The following is a 15,486-nucleotide window of genomic DNA, read 5'->3' as shown; positions in this document are numbered from 1 at the left end:
TATCACTTTTGGGGGGGAGGTCATCACAGCCTGAAATATTTTCAAGGTGGGAGCGCAGCAAAAAAAAGTTTGAGTGGCCCCGGCGTAAGGCATTTGGGTTTCAGTTATTGCAACAAAAAGTCCCACCCAGGGGGTGTAAGCTTGGCTCTTTGTTCATGGAGGTGGGTTTTCTTCTCCACCATTGAGCCCCTTGCCGGCGACTGCAGGCCACCCTCCCCCATGGCCATGGAAAAGCTATGCAGTGAGACACTCCGCCAGCGCACCAGGCAGTAAAGCCGCCCCGGCGCTGGCTGTAATTCAGGTGCAAAACAGCTGCTGCTACAGAGCGCCGCCGCAAGGGGGCGCTGCGCTAATACAAGGGGGCGGAGTTTGACTCCCTCCCCAGTGGGCGGGGCAGCCCGGGGCCTGCCGCGTCGAGTCCAGTGATCAGCGCGTGGCCTCGGGCCCGGCCGCGGCGCTGGCGGAAGCTGGGCGGGTTCGCCTCGCCTCGCCTTGGCCCTTGCCCCGCCCCTCCCTACCTCCCGCACGCGTCCCCCCGCCGTCGCCTAGGAGACGCGAATCCCACCCCACCCCGGCCGGATTCTTCGGGCAGAGGCGGCGGCGGTGACAGTTCCAGCTCGGGATGCGCCGCGCGACAGAGGGGCCCGAGGGGGGCGGCCCCGGCACCAGCCCCAGCGGCCCGGAGCGCAGCCGTGAGTGTGGGGTGGAAGGGGGAGATGATGGGGAGGGGGCTCGGGGAGATGACGGGGGGCTAGAGCGGGGGGGATGGCGGGGGACTAGAGTGGGGGGCTGGGGGGATGACGGGGGGCTAGAGCGGGGGGGATGGCGGGGGGGGCTGTCGGGGGACTAGAGTGGGGGGCTGGGGGGATGACGGGGGGCTGACGAGGTGGGGTTGCCCCGACTCAGCCGGTGGAGGGGGCAGCAGCGATGGGCATGTGTTCTCCAGCACGACTTCTTGTTCTTTGTATTGGGGGGGGACCTCTCTCCCCTTCCCCCCCCCCCCCAGATACATGGTCTGTCTGTGCCCCCCAGTGCAGTTTGGCTTTAAAGGAGAGCCACTCCCTGCCTTTTTGCTCATTTCCTAACGCAGCCTGGAATCTGTCTCTCTCCAGCCGCGGCTGTTGGACCGAAGGAGCGCTCATCCCATGTATGAGGAAGGCTTTAAATGCCTCCTTTGACATACGCACCGCATCCCCGAAGGGAGTGAATGTAAACGCCTCCCTGAAGTTAGTCCGGAAACGAAGGCTACTCCTTCCATATGAAGGAGAGACTTCAGAGTTCTGTTCCCTACCTTGGCCACCACCGCTCAGCTAACAAAGCAGCAGCCGCCGCCTCTGAATGTTACAGCCAACTCCTGTAAAAGTAAACCATAAAAAAGGCAATGTGAGGATAACTTCCCACATCGTTCATACTGCAGTCCTTCCTCTCAGGCAAAACCCCTTCCACTGACAGCTACTAAGTTCAAGTGGGAATTTTGTCTGGGTAATGACTGTAGATTGACAGACTCTAAAAGGAATGATCATAACGTCTGCAAACCCTCCTGGTATTGTTTATCAGAGAGCCTGATTCTCCACTTCCTTACAAAGTTAATACCGGTGGAGTTACTCCTGTTTTTACTCTAGAGTACATGACTGGAGAATTAGGGCCATGTTCTAATTCTGTTCAGATAAAGATGCAACACACTGGGAGCGCAGTCTTGCTCCCACTGGCTCCTGTAAGAGCTGGCCCAGACAGGTTCTGATAATCTTGAAATGATCATTATTAATGAGGAGAGTCTGATTTTTATCTGTGAGAACTAAGATAAAACTTCAAGTCAAAATCTTGAGTTTCACATCTTGAACAGATGAGACTTGTGGCCTCATTTTCAAGATGAGCATGCAGCTTAATTCTAAAGAGGAAAATATGTATTATCCTGAGAGCCAACAATATAAAAATAAAACAATGTACCAAATCTTTTAAAAAAGTAAATTAATCTCCTTATTATAATATGTATACAAACAAATATTTATTATGGGCCTGACTCTGAATCCTTGTTGGTAGGCAGTTAGTCTGAAGAGTGCTCCAATAGATGAGTAAGGCTGCCAGAATTGAGCCCTAAATGCTCTATGCTGGTGCCTTATGAGATTCTACAGTTTCAATAAAGTGTTCACAATCCAAAGTGTATGCACACATCTTAGAACTTGGTTACTATCCATTTTAATCACATTGTATACTAAATACACAGATGTCTTTCAAAGACAGGGCTGTTTTAAAAATGTGTTTTATCTTTAAAAGTATTGCTAACATTTTATTAATAAACATTTTTAATATAACAGGATCATTTAGGGCCCAATCCTGCCAGCCTTACTCATTTTGGGTAGTGCCTTGCTCCTTGAATAGTCCCATTGATTTCAATAATCAGTGTAAATAGGGTTGGCAAAATTAGGCTCTAAGTATTTTATTTATCTGCATGGTGGCTCCTTAGTGGATTGTGTTTTCTGGTTTGTTCGTAATTTTTGTATTTTAGGGTTTGGGTAGCTTGTTTTGCATGCAGCTGTTGAATCTGTTCCTTAGAAATGTGTTAAAAGTATACCTCAGGGACTTTAGTAATTTGCTGTTACCGAATGGATATTTTAAAATAGACATTTTAAAATCAGTGATGGCATTACTGACTGTTACTATTGCTTAAATAAAATAAGAAGATGGTAATGCTGCAAATGTGAAAATATACTTTAAAAGTTGCTCCGATTCTACAAATTTAGGCAGACTATTAGAGCTTCCAAGCTATTGCACTTTGCCCTCCATTTGTCCTCTGTTTTAATCCTTCCTTAATACTATGTGAAGAGATTATTGGCAGTGTGTCACAAAGAATAAGAAACAATCTGTTGTTTACAATAGGCTTTCTTCTTTCAGCTGGATACTCATAGGTGATGCTCCAAAATGTGTGGGCAGAATGAATGAATCACTGTGCCAATAGGAGTACCCTCTTGGTAAACAGAACTGTTAACCTTAAAACAAAACAAAGACATTTGTATTTGAATTGTTTTTTACCTAGCTAAAATTATTGTAATGGACAGATATTAGAGTGTTTCTTAACATCTTAAATGACTGCTTCTTGGAGCAGCTAGTCCTGGAACCCACAAGAGGAGAGGCAATTCTTGCGTTAGACCTAAGTGAGAACACAAGCTCTGGTCCAAGAGGTGAATATAGCAGAACTGTTTGGTAATAGTGACCATAATATAATAAAATTGAACATGCCGGGGGGCACACACCAAAGCAGCCCAACATGCTAGCATTTAATTTCAGAAAGTGCAATCCCAAAATTGTAATGCCTGGAAACTGCATGAAAACTTTTTAAAAACATCATGATAAAGGCTCAGATTAAATGTATACCCAAAATTAAAAAACATCGTAAAAGGACCAAAGAAGTGCCAGCATGGCTAAATCACAAAGTAAAAGAAGCAATTAGAGGCAAAAAGACATCCTTTAAAAAGTGGAAGTTAAATCCTATAGAGGAAAATAGAAAGGAGCATAAACTCTGGCAAGTGAAGTATAAAAATATAATTAGGAAGGCCAGAAAAAGATTTGAAGAACAGCTAGCCAAAGACACAAAACATAACAGCAAAAAAATTAATTACATTAGAAGCAGGAAGCCTGCTAAACAACCAATGGGGCCATTGGATGATCAAGATGCTAAAGGAACGCTCAAGGAAGATAAGGCTATTGCAGAGAAGCTAAATGAATTTTTGCTGGGCAATATTAAACAATTATCTCATTTCACCACAGAGGTGGCTGTATTTCAGTGAAGGGCAAAACTATTACTTTATAATCTTTGTAGCCAAATTGGTGGAGGGCCAGTGCACAGGAAATAAGCAAAGACTGCCCAATGGGTCATCTGCTACTGGCATTATGACAACCAGTGCAGGATTCCTCACTGATGACAGAGGTATTGCTGAGTGGTGGGACATGTTGCTGCTTCTGGAAGGAGGCTGTGTCTCAAGTAAGCACATCCTGCAGACAGGAGTATGTGCTAGCCAACTGCAGGGTAGGATGTGTCTGCTAAGCAGCAGAATACACCTACACTGGGATATCATATTCATGCTGGATTGTTAGCTCCTGGTGCTCTCTTCAGTGACATGGGGTGAATTCTAACATTTTACAGGAATGCCACATGGATGTAGCAAGTTGCCTGATGCTTGTAGAATATATTCAGTTTAGATCTGCATCTTTATTCCGTATGGCAGCATTATGAAAAAAAACCTGGTTGTTTTGACATGTTCCATTATACAGAGAAAACATTAATATAAAAGGCTTTATTCTTGTTAGATATGAGTAATATAATGTATTTTTCCTAGAATAAATTAATGTTAAGTCACCTTTTTTTTCACCCTTTTTTCTTAAGGACATATGTAAGAATGGCTGCATTATTCCCTTCCTTGTTGCTTTATTTCTGGATCTCAAAGTGGCTATAATCCTGGGGAAGACGACTGAATGTCTTAATCAAATATGGCAAACAACCCACTGATATAACAACATTCTGGGAAAACAAAAATTTGTCTTAACAAAAAATTGAGTGTAGAAGTCCTATAATAAAAGGAGACATTTAAAGTTTTCAAGACTTTCAGTAATCGTGGTCTTACAAAATGAACCGTTACACAACCATGAAACAACTTGGCGATGGCACCTATGGCAGCGTACTTATGGGGAAGAGTAATGAGTCAGGCGAGCTTGTGGCTATCAAAAGGTATGTGAGAGTGAGTAAACATACTCATAAATACTTAAGATTGTAAATCTTTTATACTATGCTATTTATGTGCAAGAAAATAATTTAGACAGTTTTTCAGGTAAGCTAACGTCTTAAAAACAAAGGTTGTGTGTTCCTTTAGATGTCTAATTTGATGATATCAGGCCACATTCTCAGCTGGTAAAACACGGTGTTTCCATGGAATTCAATTGAGTTGCACCAGCCAAGGATATGGCCTCTGAACAAAACCAGAATGTGATTTAAAAATCTATCACCTGTGTTTTTTCTCCTGAAATAACTTTAATCAATCAACTGTTTTTTTTTTTCTCCTGAAAGAACTTCAGAAGAATATAATATATGTGTGATCTTTCACCCCATAGAAGTCAGTGGACAGAATTTGGCCTACAGTTGATAATTTAGGAAAAGCTGCTGGACCAGTGGTTATATTTGTTACAGATAATGCCCTGAATACCACAGTAATTAATTTCTTGCATATAGTATATGCAGAAATTTAAAGGTGACCATAATATGCTTTTTGGTACTATGTGAGATTCTTTAAAGTGCCCACCAAATTCTTCTCATGTTTACAAATTGAATTCCCATGATACCTATGTTCCTCTGGGAAAACCTAAACTGTTTGTTTCAAGAGTGGGACCTGTGAGTTTGGGTAAAAGAACTTCATTGACAGCTGACCTGTGATGGTGCAACTCGGGGTCAGTAGAGATTGAAATAGCCACAAGCCTCCAGATTGAAATGGAAAATTTGTTTCTTACACATGGTCTTCCACAATAAATATGTTAACTACTATAAAAACAGATAAATTACTTCTTAACTGGCAGATGAAGAGAGAAACAAAGATCTTTATACACCTGCCTTAGCACTTGTAAGTAAGTTACTGTAATAAGGAGCAATGTATAAGTACCTAGGTAAGTAAGTAAATAAGTAAGGTGACAGTTTGGTTTTAAATCTCTTCTTAAAGTCTTAAAGCTCCCAGTCGCTCCTAAATCCTTAAATTCTTAACAAGAGGTTCACACTATATCAGTTTTGTTTTCTGCAGATGGGCATAAAATAGGTCTACAAAAGCAACTATATTGAGGGCTTGTATTGTCACCTAGACATGATCCCATATAGAGTTTTTGGGGCAAATTATTCCATCGGAGGAGGGGAGTTGTTTCTAATTTCTGGGATTGAGTAATCTGTGCAAGATATAGGGCAAATGATCCAGGGAGCATATGAAAACAGTTACTATTCCCACTGACCCTAGGCTCTGGCCCAGTATGGCTCCTCCATGGGTTTCAGTTTCAGAGAAATACTCCAGAGCATGTTGCAACACTTGTGTCCTGCTTGACTACCACTTTGTCCATATACACATAAAAAGAAATTACTTTAACCTGGCTCATCATAGAACAAGAAGTCTCTTTGTTCCTAAGAATTTAAATTTGTTGTGCAAGAATGAGGTCTAACTCCATTACATTTTAATTTTGCTTTCACTACTTGTACTTTAGAAATGGTAGAACAGATGCATTCCATGTCTCATTAGATGCTGTAGTAGATTACTGTAAGCAATATATTCCTGACTGTTTGCTTTGCTACACAATCCCCTCTAGCATAGCTGCTTGTCATCAGGGAATCTAAATAATAAATGTAACTTTAAGGTTTTCTGGGATCTTCTGACTTGTGAAAGCTCAACACCAAAGCAGTCCCCTTTTTAAAGGAAGAAACACATTGTGGGCCCATGTAACTTTCCCAACCTGTTTTAATACAGCCCTTATACTATAGAACTTACAACTCCCTCCCTCCTTTGGGATTTGGCTTTGTTTTCAAAGGCTTGATAAACTTGGTAAACTGGGAAAGGCTTGATAATTTGGCACAAGCAAACAATATGCATTTTAATGTAGCTAAATGTAAAGGTATACATCTAGGAATAAAGAAGGTTGGCCGTACCTATAGGATGGGGGACTTGATGCTGGGAAGCAGTGTCTCTGAAAAAGATTTGGGGGTTGTGGTGAATAATCAGCTGAACATGAGCTCCCAGTGTGCTGCTATGGCCAAAAGAGCTAATATGATCCTTGGATACATAAACAGGAATCTCGAGTAGGAGTAGGAAGGTTCTTTTACCGCTGTATTTGGCACTGGTGTGACTGCAGCTGGAATAGTGTGTCCATTTCTGGTGTCTGAAATTGAAGAAGGTTGTTGATAAATTGGAGAGGGCTCAAAGAAGAGCCATGAGAATGATTAAAGGATTAAAAACATTCCTTATAGTGATAGATTGATCTTTTTTAATCTATTTAGCTTAACAAAGAGAAGATTAAAGGGTGACTTGATTACAGTCTATAAGTACCTACATGGGGAATAAATATTTAGTAATGGGCTCTGCAGTCTAACAAAGGAATTTATAACACAATCCAATGGTTGGAAGTTGAAGCTAGATAAAAATGTATGCCTTTTTTTCCAGTCTGAATTTAACAGTGAGAGTAATTAATCATTGGATCAGTTTGCCCTGTGTTGTGGTGGATTCTCCATCACTAGCAATTTTAAAATCGAGATTGGATGCTTTTCTTAAAGACCTGCTCTAGGAATTATTTTGGAGAAGTTTTATGTTTTGTGTTAAAGGGGATCAGACTAAATGATCACAATGGTTGCGTCTGGCCTTAGAATCTCTGAATAAGTCAGTAGGAGTTTGACTTCTGGGGGAGCAAAATAAAGTCTGATGTTTGGATTCTAGTGGGGTTTGGCTGTACATAACTTTTAGCAACCTGAGTATGTAGTTAGGCTCCCCAGCAGGCTAGTACTCAGGCAGTTAGCCCAGCCAAAATCCGTGCCACCATGTCTACACACCACTATCATTACCTACTCTATCTAGATTGTTGCTAGCATTGGTATGCCTATCCATGCTACAATAGCACCTTCACTTGCAGCGTAAACCATACCCTAAGTGACCTTCCCTACTTCAAATTCCCAGATCCATGTCTTATCCACTGGGTCATGCTGATATTTATCATGCTTGCTGATATTTATAGAACTACTTGGGATACCATGGTCTATATGGCTAGCTACCTTTTAAAAACTGTGTGTAGTGGTTAAATATCATACATTGTTTTCAAAATTTTGGCAAAATTAAAAATATAAAATTCAACTAAAGTTAATAATTTAATTCATATTTACTAAAATATGTTTGAAACATTGCAAATAGAATTTAATTGTTATGCTGCTGAAAAATGACAGATTCTGGATCTTTCTTGGTTCTAAGAATATTTTTTATTTGTATATATTGTTCATTTTGTTCACTGTATTTTCTGGGTTTTATTTCAGGATGAAAAGGAAGTTCTATTCTTGGGATGAATGTATGAATTTGAGAGAAGTCAAGGTAAAACTCATAGTATTAATGTTTTTCATATATACTGAATGTTGTTTTTTTATCTTCTTGTTTAAATTTATGCCTTGGTTAGTCCTAAATATAAAACCAGATTATTAGGGAGCTAGAAGGAAGGCTTAATCTCCCAATTGATAATTTGTTTTTCTGAGGCTTTAACATCCACAAATGTAACATAATATTTTAAATTAAACACTGTATAAAGCAACGTAGTGAACTGATTAATGGTGGAGCTGAAAATTCTATATCTTGTGATTTCTGATATTTATATGATATGGAAGGCTCTTCCATTTAGTGCTTTCATCTGAGTCGTATTCATTTCTCTTGAATGTAAATGAATTTGGGTTGTGCTTATAATTTAAAGTATTAATTTACTGTAGGTTTTCTGTTGATTGGCATTGTCTTTTTTACATGCAAATTATAGATAACTGAGTGCCTAATTGAAAAATGTTGGATTTATGCATGCAAATTATTTAATTTGGGTTAATCTGGATACTCTTTGGAAATTTGTCCCTGAAGATTTATTCCTTTATAAATGTTACATTCATGTGGCGGACTGCAATAACATATTCAGAAGAAGCACAGAAAAATAGACACGATACACTGTGTTTTCCTAAGAACTATTTCTAATCTAGAATTTACAAAACTTTAGGCATAGCTTTATTTTAACTCTGGAGAACCAAAGTCGCTGTTATAATTTGAATACACATTTTGCTCTATTGCAGTCTCTTAAGAAACTGAATCATGCCAATGTGATAAAACTGAAAGAAGTTATCAGAGAAAATGACCACCTTTATTTCGTGTTTGAATATATGAAGGAAAATCTCTATCAGTTAATGAAGGACAGGTATGTTTCATTTGTAAAATATACAGTGGAATGTCATGTTTGCAATTTTTTAATGAGTTCTATTGATACCTTGAGCAGCATTAAAATTTTCTGTTTTGACTCATTCCATACTTAATAGAATCAAGCTTTTAGTCATTTGAAACTACATTCTGTCCTTTATGTCACTGGTGCAACCCCACTGAAGTCAATGGAAGTTGTGCCTGTGTATCTGAGGACAGAATTATGAATTATTCACCTTTCAGTATATCTGGACTAACCCAACCAGATGAGAATTCTGAGATAATCACATGCATTGGGTATGTAGTCTGCCATGCAGGAATTTGTGAAAGCAATTTTCTCAAGCCCCTTAATGTATGAAGGACTAGACTAATATTTCACAAACTGCCTATATTGTTGGGTTTGGCTTGAGTGGGGTTGTGTGTATACAAGAGAGAGATAAGGCAAAGAAGTTTTTATACAGACTTGGAACTTGATCTTTCAGTCTTTATGCAGACAAAATACCCTTTGCAATCAGAGAGTTTTACTTGAATATGGAACTCCATATGAGGCCCTAGATTTTTAATATAAAAATTTTGCTGTTATTTTGCCCTTGAGGTTTGGTTGCTTCACATAGTGTATTTTGTAAAATGCTGAAAATGTTATCCATTACAGGAAAGAGAAACTATATAAAAATTGCTTGAAGGAGTTAAATATGTTATATTAATTTGTTTCTTTGCAGAAACAAGTTGTTCCCTGAGTCAGTCATCAGAAACATTATGTATCAAATATTACAAGGGCTAGCTTTTATCCATAAGCACGGTAGGTTTCTTTTAGAATTTAACTGTACAGCAGCCCTCTTTTGAGAAAGAAGATAATGCATGGTAATCATAGAAAAAAATTTATGGCTGGGGTTACAGGTTAAATAGATTGTTATAGTATTATAGAAAGTATGTAGCTGCCATATGTTAGCACATCTTTAAGACATCTTAAGAAAACCATGGCCATCTGGATTTTTAAATTATATTTGGTTCTTCTGTAATTGGAGGCTCTTTTCTGAAAGCATCAATACTTTTTGTTTAGAGACTGTTTAGTATGCTTTCAGCCCTAGATCAAAGATTATTTTGATTCTGAAGAAAGTTGCATGCTGTGCTATACTGTGCATTTCTTATTTTCCTCAAGAGGGTATGTTTGGAAACAATTGATTCTGTGCAGAGTGCAGTTTTATTTATCTTTAAGATATCAAAATAAAGTAGTGTAATATCTACAAAAATGTTGAAATAATTTGTTCACTAAAATACAAACTGAACCTGTGTATTGCATGAAATCCAGCAGGTATGATCCACCACAGCTAACTGAAGACGCTGTGGATATACCATATCTTTCAGAACTTACCAAATTTAACAAAATATTCCATTTAATTTATTCTGGTGTGTAATGCATCTTGTAAACCGCATTTTGAAATACTATTATCAAGCCCCTTTATGTTAAAAAGTATCATCCTACTCTCCTGCTCGTTTTATCTATTATACTTGTTTTTTTCCTCCCCTCATCACTTTCTCTGCAATGTGCCAGAGAAAATAAGATGTTCATTGATAATGAACTAAGGAACATAGTGTTCCAAGTGTTCTCTGGCTTACTTTGTACACAAGCATGGTAAGGCTCTTTGATACAATACTGCACAAAAATGAACCTGTACTATGCTTAATAATGTTGTAAGTGATCTATAAAGTTGACCTATAAAATGATCTATAAGTTGTTTCTTATCTTCCTGATTTATGACCAAAAATTATTCTCTGGTCATCAGCAAATTCTAATTTCTATATTCCAGTATTAATGTGTTGTTCTAATCTTAGATATTTGGGTGTAGCAAGATAATGAAATTTATAAAATCATCTTTGGCCTTCATAATTTGAGCTGAGTCCCTGTGATTTCAGATTTTCAGTACAGTATATAGAAAACCAATGACTTATTGTAAATACTGAATTGCAGTATTTGGGCTAGTTCACACTGACAGTGCAATTCGACGGCAGTCGACGGGAGCGTAGTTTGCGTAACTGATGTCGACTGCTCAGCTTCCCTTCTGCGCGCTGTTCACACTGCGCTGAGCCTCCCATTGACTCAGCGCTACACTACTTGAGGGTGTGGACTTACTCAATTGACTTCCTGATCGATTGAGCGGGTCTCACTGACCGCTCAATCGATCCTGAAAGATCGATCTGGCGGCGGCGATTTTGCCGCTGTCAGTGTAAACGTAGCCTTTCTTAGTGGGCTCAACAGATTGTTGTTATTGGCTACAAATCTTACTTAAATTAAACAGCAGGGGTGGTTAGACCATGTAGTAGAAGAAACCATGCCATACACAGCCTAATTTAAAATATGGATACCTAAATTGAACTTCCAAATACAGGATTTTGATGCTCAAATTAGAATTTAGGTGCATGAAACAGACATTTGCATGCATAATTGCTGATATGGACATCTGAAATCAGAATTTGGATGTCCTGTTAAAAGCCTATGCCTGCAAGCTGGTCCTAGAGTGATAAGTAAAATGAACTTACAAGAAATGTTAACTGAAGAATATTGTCAGAGATTCTTGTTTATTTATAAATAACAGGAAGAAACAAGCTAGTGTTTTTACAAAAAAAGCTCTGTTTCTAAAACTGATTTCAGTTATTTAAAATTATTAAACAAAACAAGTCTCCATTGACTACCATTGCTCTGATAGCCAAACCATCACAGTTCACAATGAAATAGCCATTTCCTGAAAGCTGCTACATGTTTTCATTAGTATTTTAAAACTAGTGTTTATGCTTATTAATTCAACAATAAATACTATTACATTAAAGGAAAACTTTTTCTTTCTTTATAATATAATTTATTTTGAAAGAGTGTGGATGAAAGAAAAGCTAATGGTTACCAGAGAATCCCAAAGTGAATTTTGTATGGTTAAGCCCAAACTGGTTGCTGAACAAGTGATGGCACAATTTATCTTTTTCTTTGTATACTCATAGGCTTTTTTCATCGGGATATGAAGCCAGAAAATCTCCTCTGTATGGGTCCAGAACTTGTGAAAATAGCCGATTTTGGATTGGCTAGAGAACTCAGATCTCAGCCACCATATACAGATTATGTTTCTACTAGATGGTATGTGAGTTGTGCAGTAAACATATGACCTTAACTTACCTTCTGTTTGTACCTCCAATTCTAAATTTGTCCCGTTATTTCTTATAGGTACCGTGCACCTGAAGTTTTGTTAAGATCTTCTGTTTATAGCTCTCCTATTGATATTTGGGCTGTTGGTAGCATAATGGCTGAACTCTACACACTGAGACCTCTTTTCCCAGGGACAAGTGAAGTAGATGAAATCTTCAAAATTTGCCAAGTATTAGGGACTCCAAAAAAGGTAAGCCCTGTTGTAGATTTATAGTAGTAAAAATTAGTGAGAATAAAATGAATAAAGTGTATCAGGTGCTATCTTGCTTTCAATGGATGCATATAAATTATTACTTGATGCTTTCTAAATTGTACTTATTCTTATTGAAGTATAGAATAATATTCCTGTTTTGTTTATTAGCATCCTTTAATGGTGTGTGATTTTTACATACACTTATTCTCCATCACGATGAAAACCAGATAAATTAAAAATCGTTTCTTAAAAAGGAAGTTACACGTGTAGCTTTAAGGATATTTGCATAAAAATTATTTTTTTCATTGTAACAATGCCAAATTATTGTTCAGGAAATTGATGTCTTAAATGAGAATTGTGCTTAAAGTGAGAAAAAATGGAACAATTGAACTTTTAAGATACAGAGCTCCTGTTTTCATGTAAAATATTCTTAGCAATAGCATCAAGGGAGGAAAAAGGATAATCTGTTGGTGTTAGAAAGAATTACTTTCAATTATTTTAGGCACCAGATGCTGTTTAAGGGTCAAGTTTTGAAAAATGTAGGCTGAGCAATGCTTACAAAAATATGCACACATGTGCTTGCATGTGCACACACAAAGCAGTTGTTTGAACAAATAGATACCTGAGCAAGCAAATATTCATTTGTGTACGCAAACATATTTATTTTCTGCAGGTTCAAATCAGATTTTGTTCTTTTAAAAACAAAAACCATAAAGTTTGATTCTGTAATGAGCTACAAAAGAACTACATCGGTTATTTGTAATACACTCTAAATATATGTGCCACTTTACACCATGCATAGAAAGACAGTCTCCACCGCGATGAGCATACTGTTCAGTTCAGACATAACTAACCACAGCACAACAATTCAAATGGAAGGAGTTGTGGAGATGCAATAGTGAGGAGACATCTTTGAAGGAGGAGATGAACGATGCTTGGTGCATGGGAACTGAGACTAGGGGATAGCATGAAAGAAGGTGACAGGAGCAAGCAGTAGTATGAAGGGAAGGTAATGAGAATGAGGGATATGTAGAATTAATCAACAGAAGAGAGTCATAAACAGGGGTGGAAGGTAAAAATGACAAGCCTGCACTTAATGCTGAAGGTGAGAGGAAGCCATTGAAGGGATTTCAGGGGTCATTGGGGTAAGATGGTTGCAGTGGCAGCAGAGGAAGATAACTTTACCTGCAGAATTTGTAATAGATTGAAGAGAGGAATGTGAGATGCAGGTATGCCAAGGAGGGGGAAAGTCTAGCAATTGAGGTGGAAGATGACAGACCTAAGACAGGATTTTAGCCATGGGGATGAACAGAAACATGTAGATTTTAGATTTATAGAAGAAAAATTGACAGGCCACAGTTTGATTCTAGAGATTGGTAGGGATGGCGATAGTAGGTAAAGCTCATCAGGCTAGGTAAAAAGTAGAATGTTATTACTCTTTGATTTGTTTCTAATAGTGCCTGCAGTTTTCTAGGTACTGTCCCTGTTCCAATAGAGGAGTTGTCAACAGTGATGGAGAAGTGAAGGAAAGGAGAAAGTTTGGATAGAAATATAAGATTCTTCCATATTAATATATGGAGATTGAGGTGGTGGGAAGACATCCAAAAGAAGATATTGAGAGACTGGTGCAAATTCATGACTGGGCAGATAATGAAAAGTAATGGGTGGAGAGTTATATTTGGTAGTCAGTGGTGTGAAGGTGGAAAATTTACCTGTGAGGTGTAACAGACAGTTTTCTTTGGAAATTGCTCATTAAAAATGCTTTGTATTACACAGTAAGTACTCCAGGCTTTTAATCTTCATCAAAAACCTCTTGAACGTTAATGGCAAAAATTATTCAAGCGGTTCATAAGTACAAGATACATTTTTCATCTTCTTTCTGAATTTATGGCTACTGTAAACAAAGAACGGTTATTAAATAAAGCACAACATTTAACTTTTGGAACACTTTTAGTACTGAGTGAAGACAGGTTATGGGCCAGATACTGAGCTGTGATCCAGCACATTGTGCTCCTCTGGCAGATGGTCCCTTGAGTGCCATGACTATCCTGCTTACTTTAGAGCAGATGCTAGATTGTACTAAAGTGCTTTGGGACTGGGGTTATTGTAAAACGAGCTCCAGGATCAGGAAGCTGTAATTCATTCCTCTGTGGCTCTCTCCTCTGCTGAGCAGAACTAAGAATCTGGCCTTCCTCTGCCTATGAAAATACCAAGTGGCATTCTAAATACTGTTTTCACTCACTAACTTGCATAGTAACTGGCACATTAAATGATATGGTGAAATGTTGTGCTATTTTATGAACAAACACAAAGTTATAATGTTAGTGGATCATTTGCACATGCAGACAGTTTCACAAATGTTAATTTTTAAAAATGCATATTTTCATTTTCATTTCCATTTTCCATTCTTGCTTATTTTTGTGTAGAGGCTGACACCTTTCTAATAAGTCTCCCCTTTCCTGGGTGAGTTCTTTTGCAATTCATAACTCCACATTAATGATTTCACAGTTTATTAATGTGGAAACAATTGTGATATCACAGGTATTGCCTTGCGGCATCACCACACAAACTGAACAGGCTGACAGAATTGAAAGAGCTTCTACTGTAATCAGCAATTATAGGACAGTAACGCTGGGAGGCGAGAGTGTGACAGTTTAATGAGAATGGGGTCAGTAAAGTGTATTTTAGGAAATTTGCTGAGGAATGGCAATGGTACTTTAAATAACTTCAAGGAACATTTTACAAGAAACTGATGTTACACACTTTTCCTGTGCTATATTATACCTTTTCCCCCTAGACTTTTCCAGTGAGCCATTTTCTTAACCCTCTGCTATTGCTGCGATATATTCCCTCTTACTTATAACTCTGAGCATGTTGCCAACTCCAAGGGTAGGCAGAAAGGTTTCCAGTTCACATTAAGGGCCTAATCCTGCCACCACTAAAGTCAGTGGGCATGTTTATTGATTTGACTGGTCAAATTCTTTCCAGGGGGTTGCACTTCACTGGGAGTCCTTTGTATGATTTGTTTATGGAATCAGGTCCATAATTGTTATTGGACTCTGTAACTGCCAAGAATTTAGCGTGACTAGAGCCTTAACTTCTAAAATAACAAATAGACAATAACTAAGATATATGTTCAAATAATGTGATTACTAACT

At 38.4% G+C, this 15,486-nt stretch overlaps 1 protein-coding gene across 3 annotated transcripts in view; it reads left to right on the top strand.

Moving 5' to 3' along the window:
- The first annotated feature begins 524 nt into the window (after positions 1-524).
- Positions 525-15,486, top strand: part of MAK (male germ cell associated kinase) — a 45,971-nt gene continuing 31,009 nt past the window's right edge. For all 3 annotated transcript variants that reach the window (XM_067568364.1, XM_067568365.1, XM_067568363.1), the window contains exons 1-7: positions 525-692; positions 4,382-4,723; positions 8,036-8,090; positions 8,822-8,943; positions 9,662-9,741; positions 11,934-12,066; positions 12,154-12,325. In XM_067568364.1, coding sequence (XP_067424465.1) covers positions 4,623-4,723; positions 8,036-8,090; positions 8,822-8,943; positions 9,662-9,741; positions 11,934-12,066; positions 12,154-12,325 — 663 coding nt within the window. In that variant the 5' untranslated portion in view covers positions 525-692; positions 4,382-4,622. The remainder of the gene's footprint in view (positions 693-4,381; positions 4,724-8,035; positions 8,091-8,821; positions 8,944-9,661; positions 9,742-11,933; positions 12,067-12,153; positions 12,326-15,486) is intronic.

This window comes from Emydura macquarii, unplaced genomic scaffold (genome assembly GCF_026122565.2).
Source record: "Emydura macquarii macquarii isolate MOO-44397 ecotype Brisbane River unplaced genomic scaffold, CSIRO-AGI_Emac_v2 contig_2890, whole genome shotgun sequence".
Classification (NCBI taxonomy): domain Eukaryota; kingdom Metazoa; phylum Chordata; order Testudines; family Chelidae; genus Emydura; species Emydura macquarii.
Note: the sequence above shows the minus strand (reverse complement) of the source record. Positions and strands in the feature narration are given on the sequence as shown.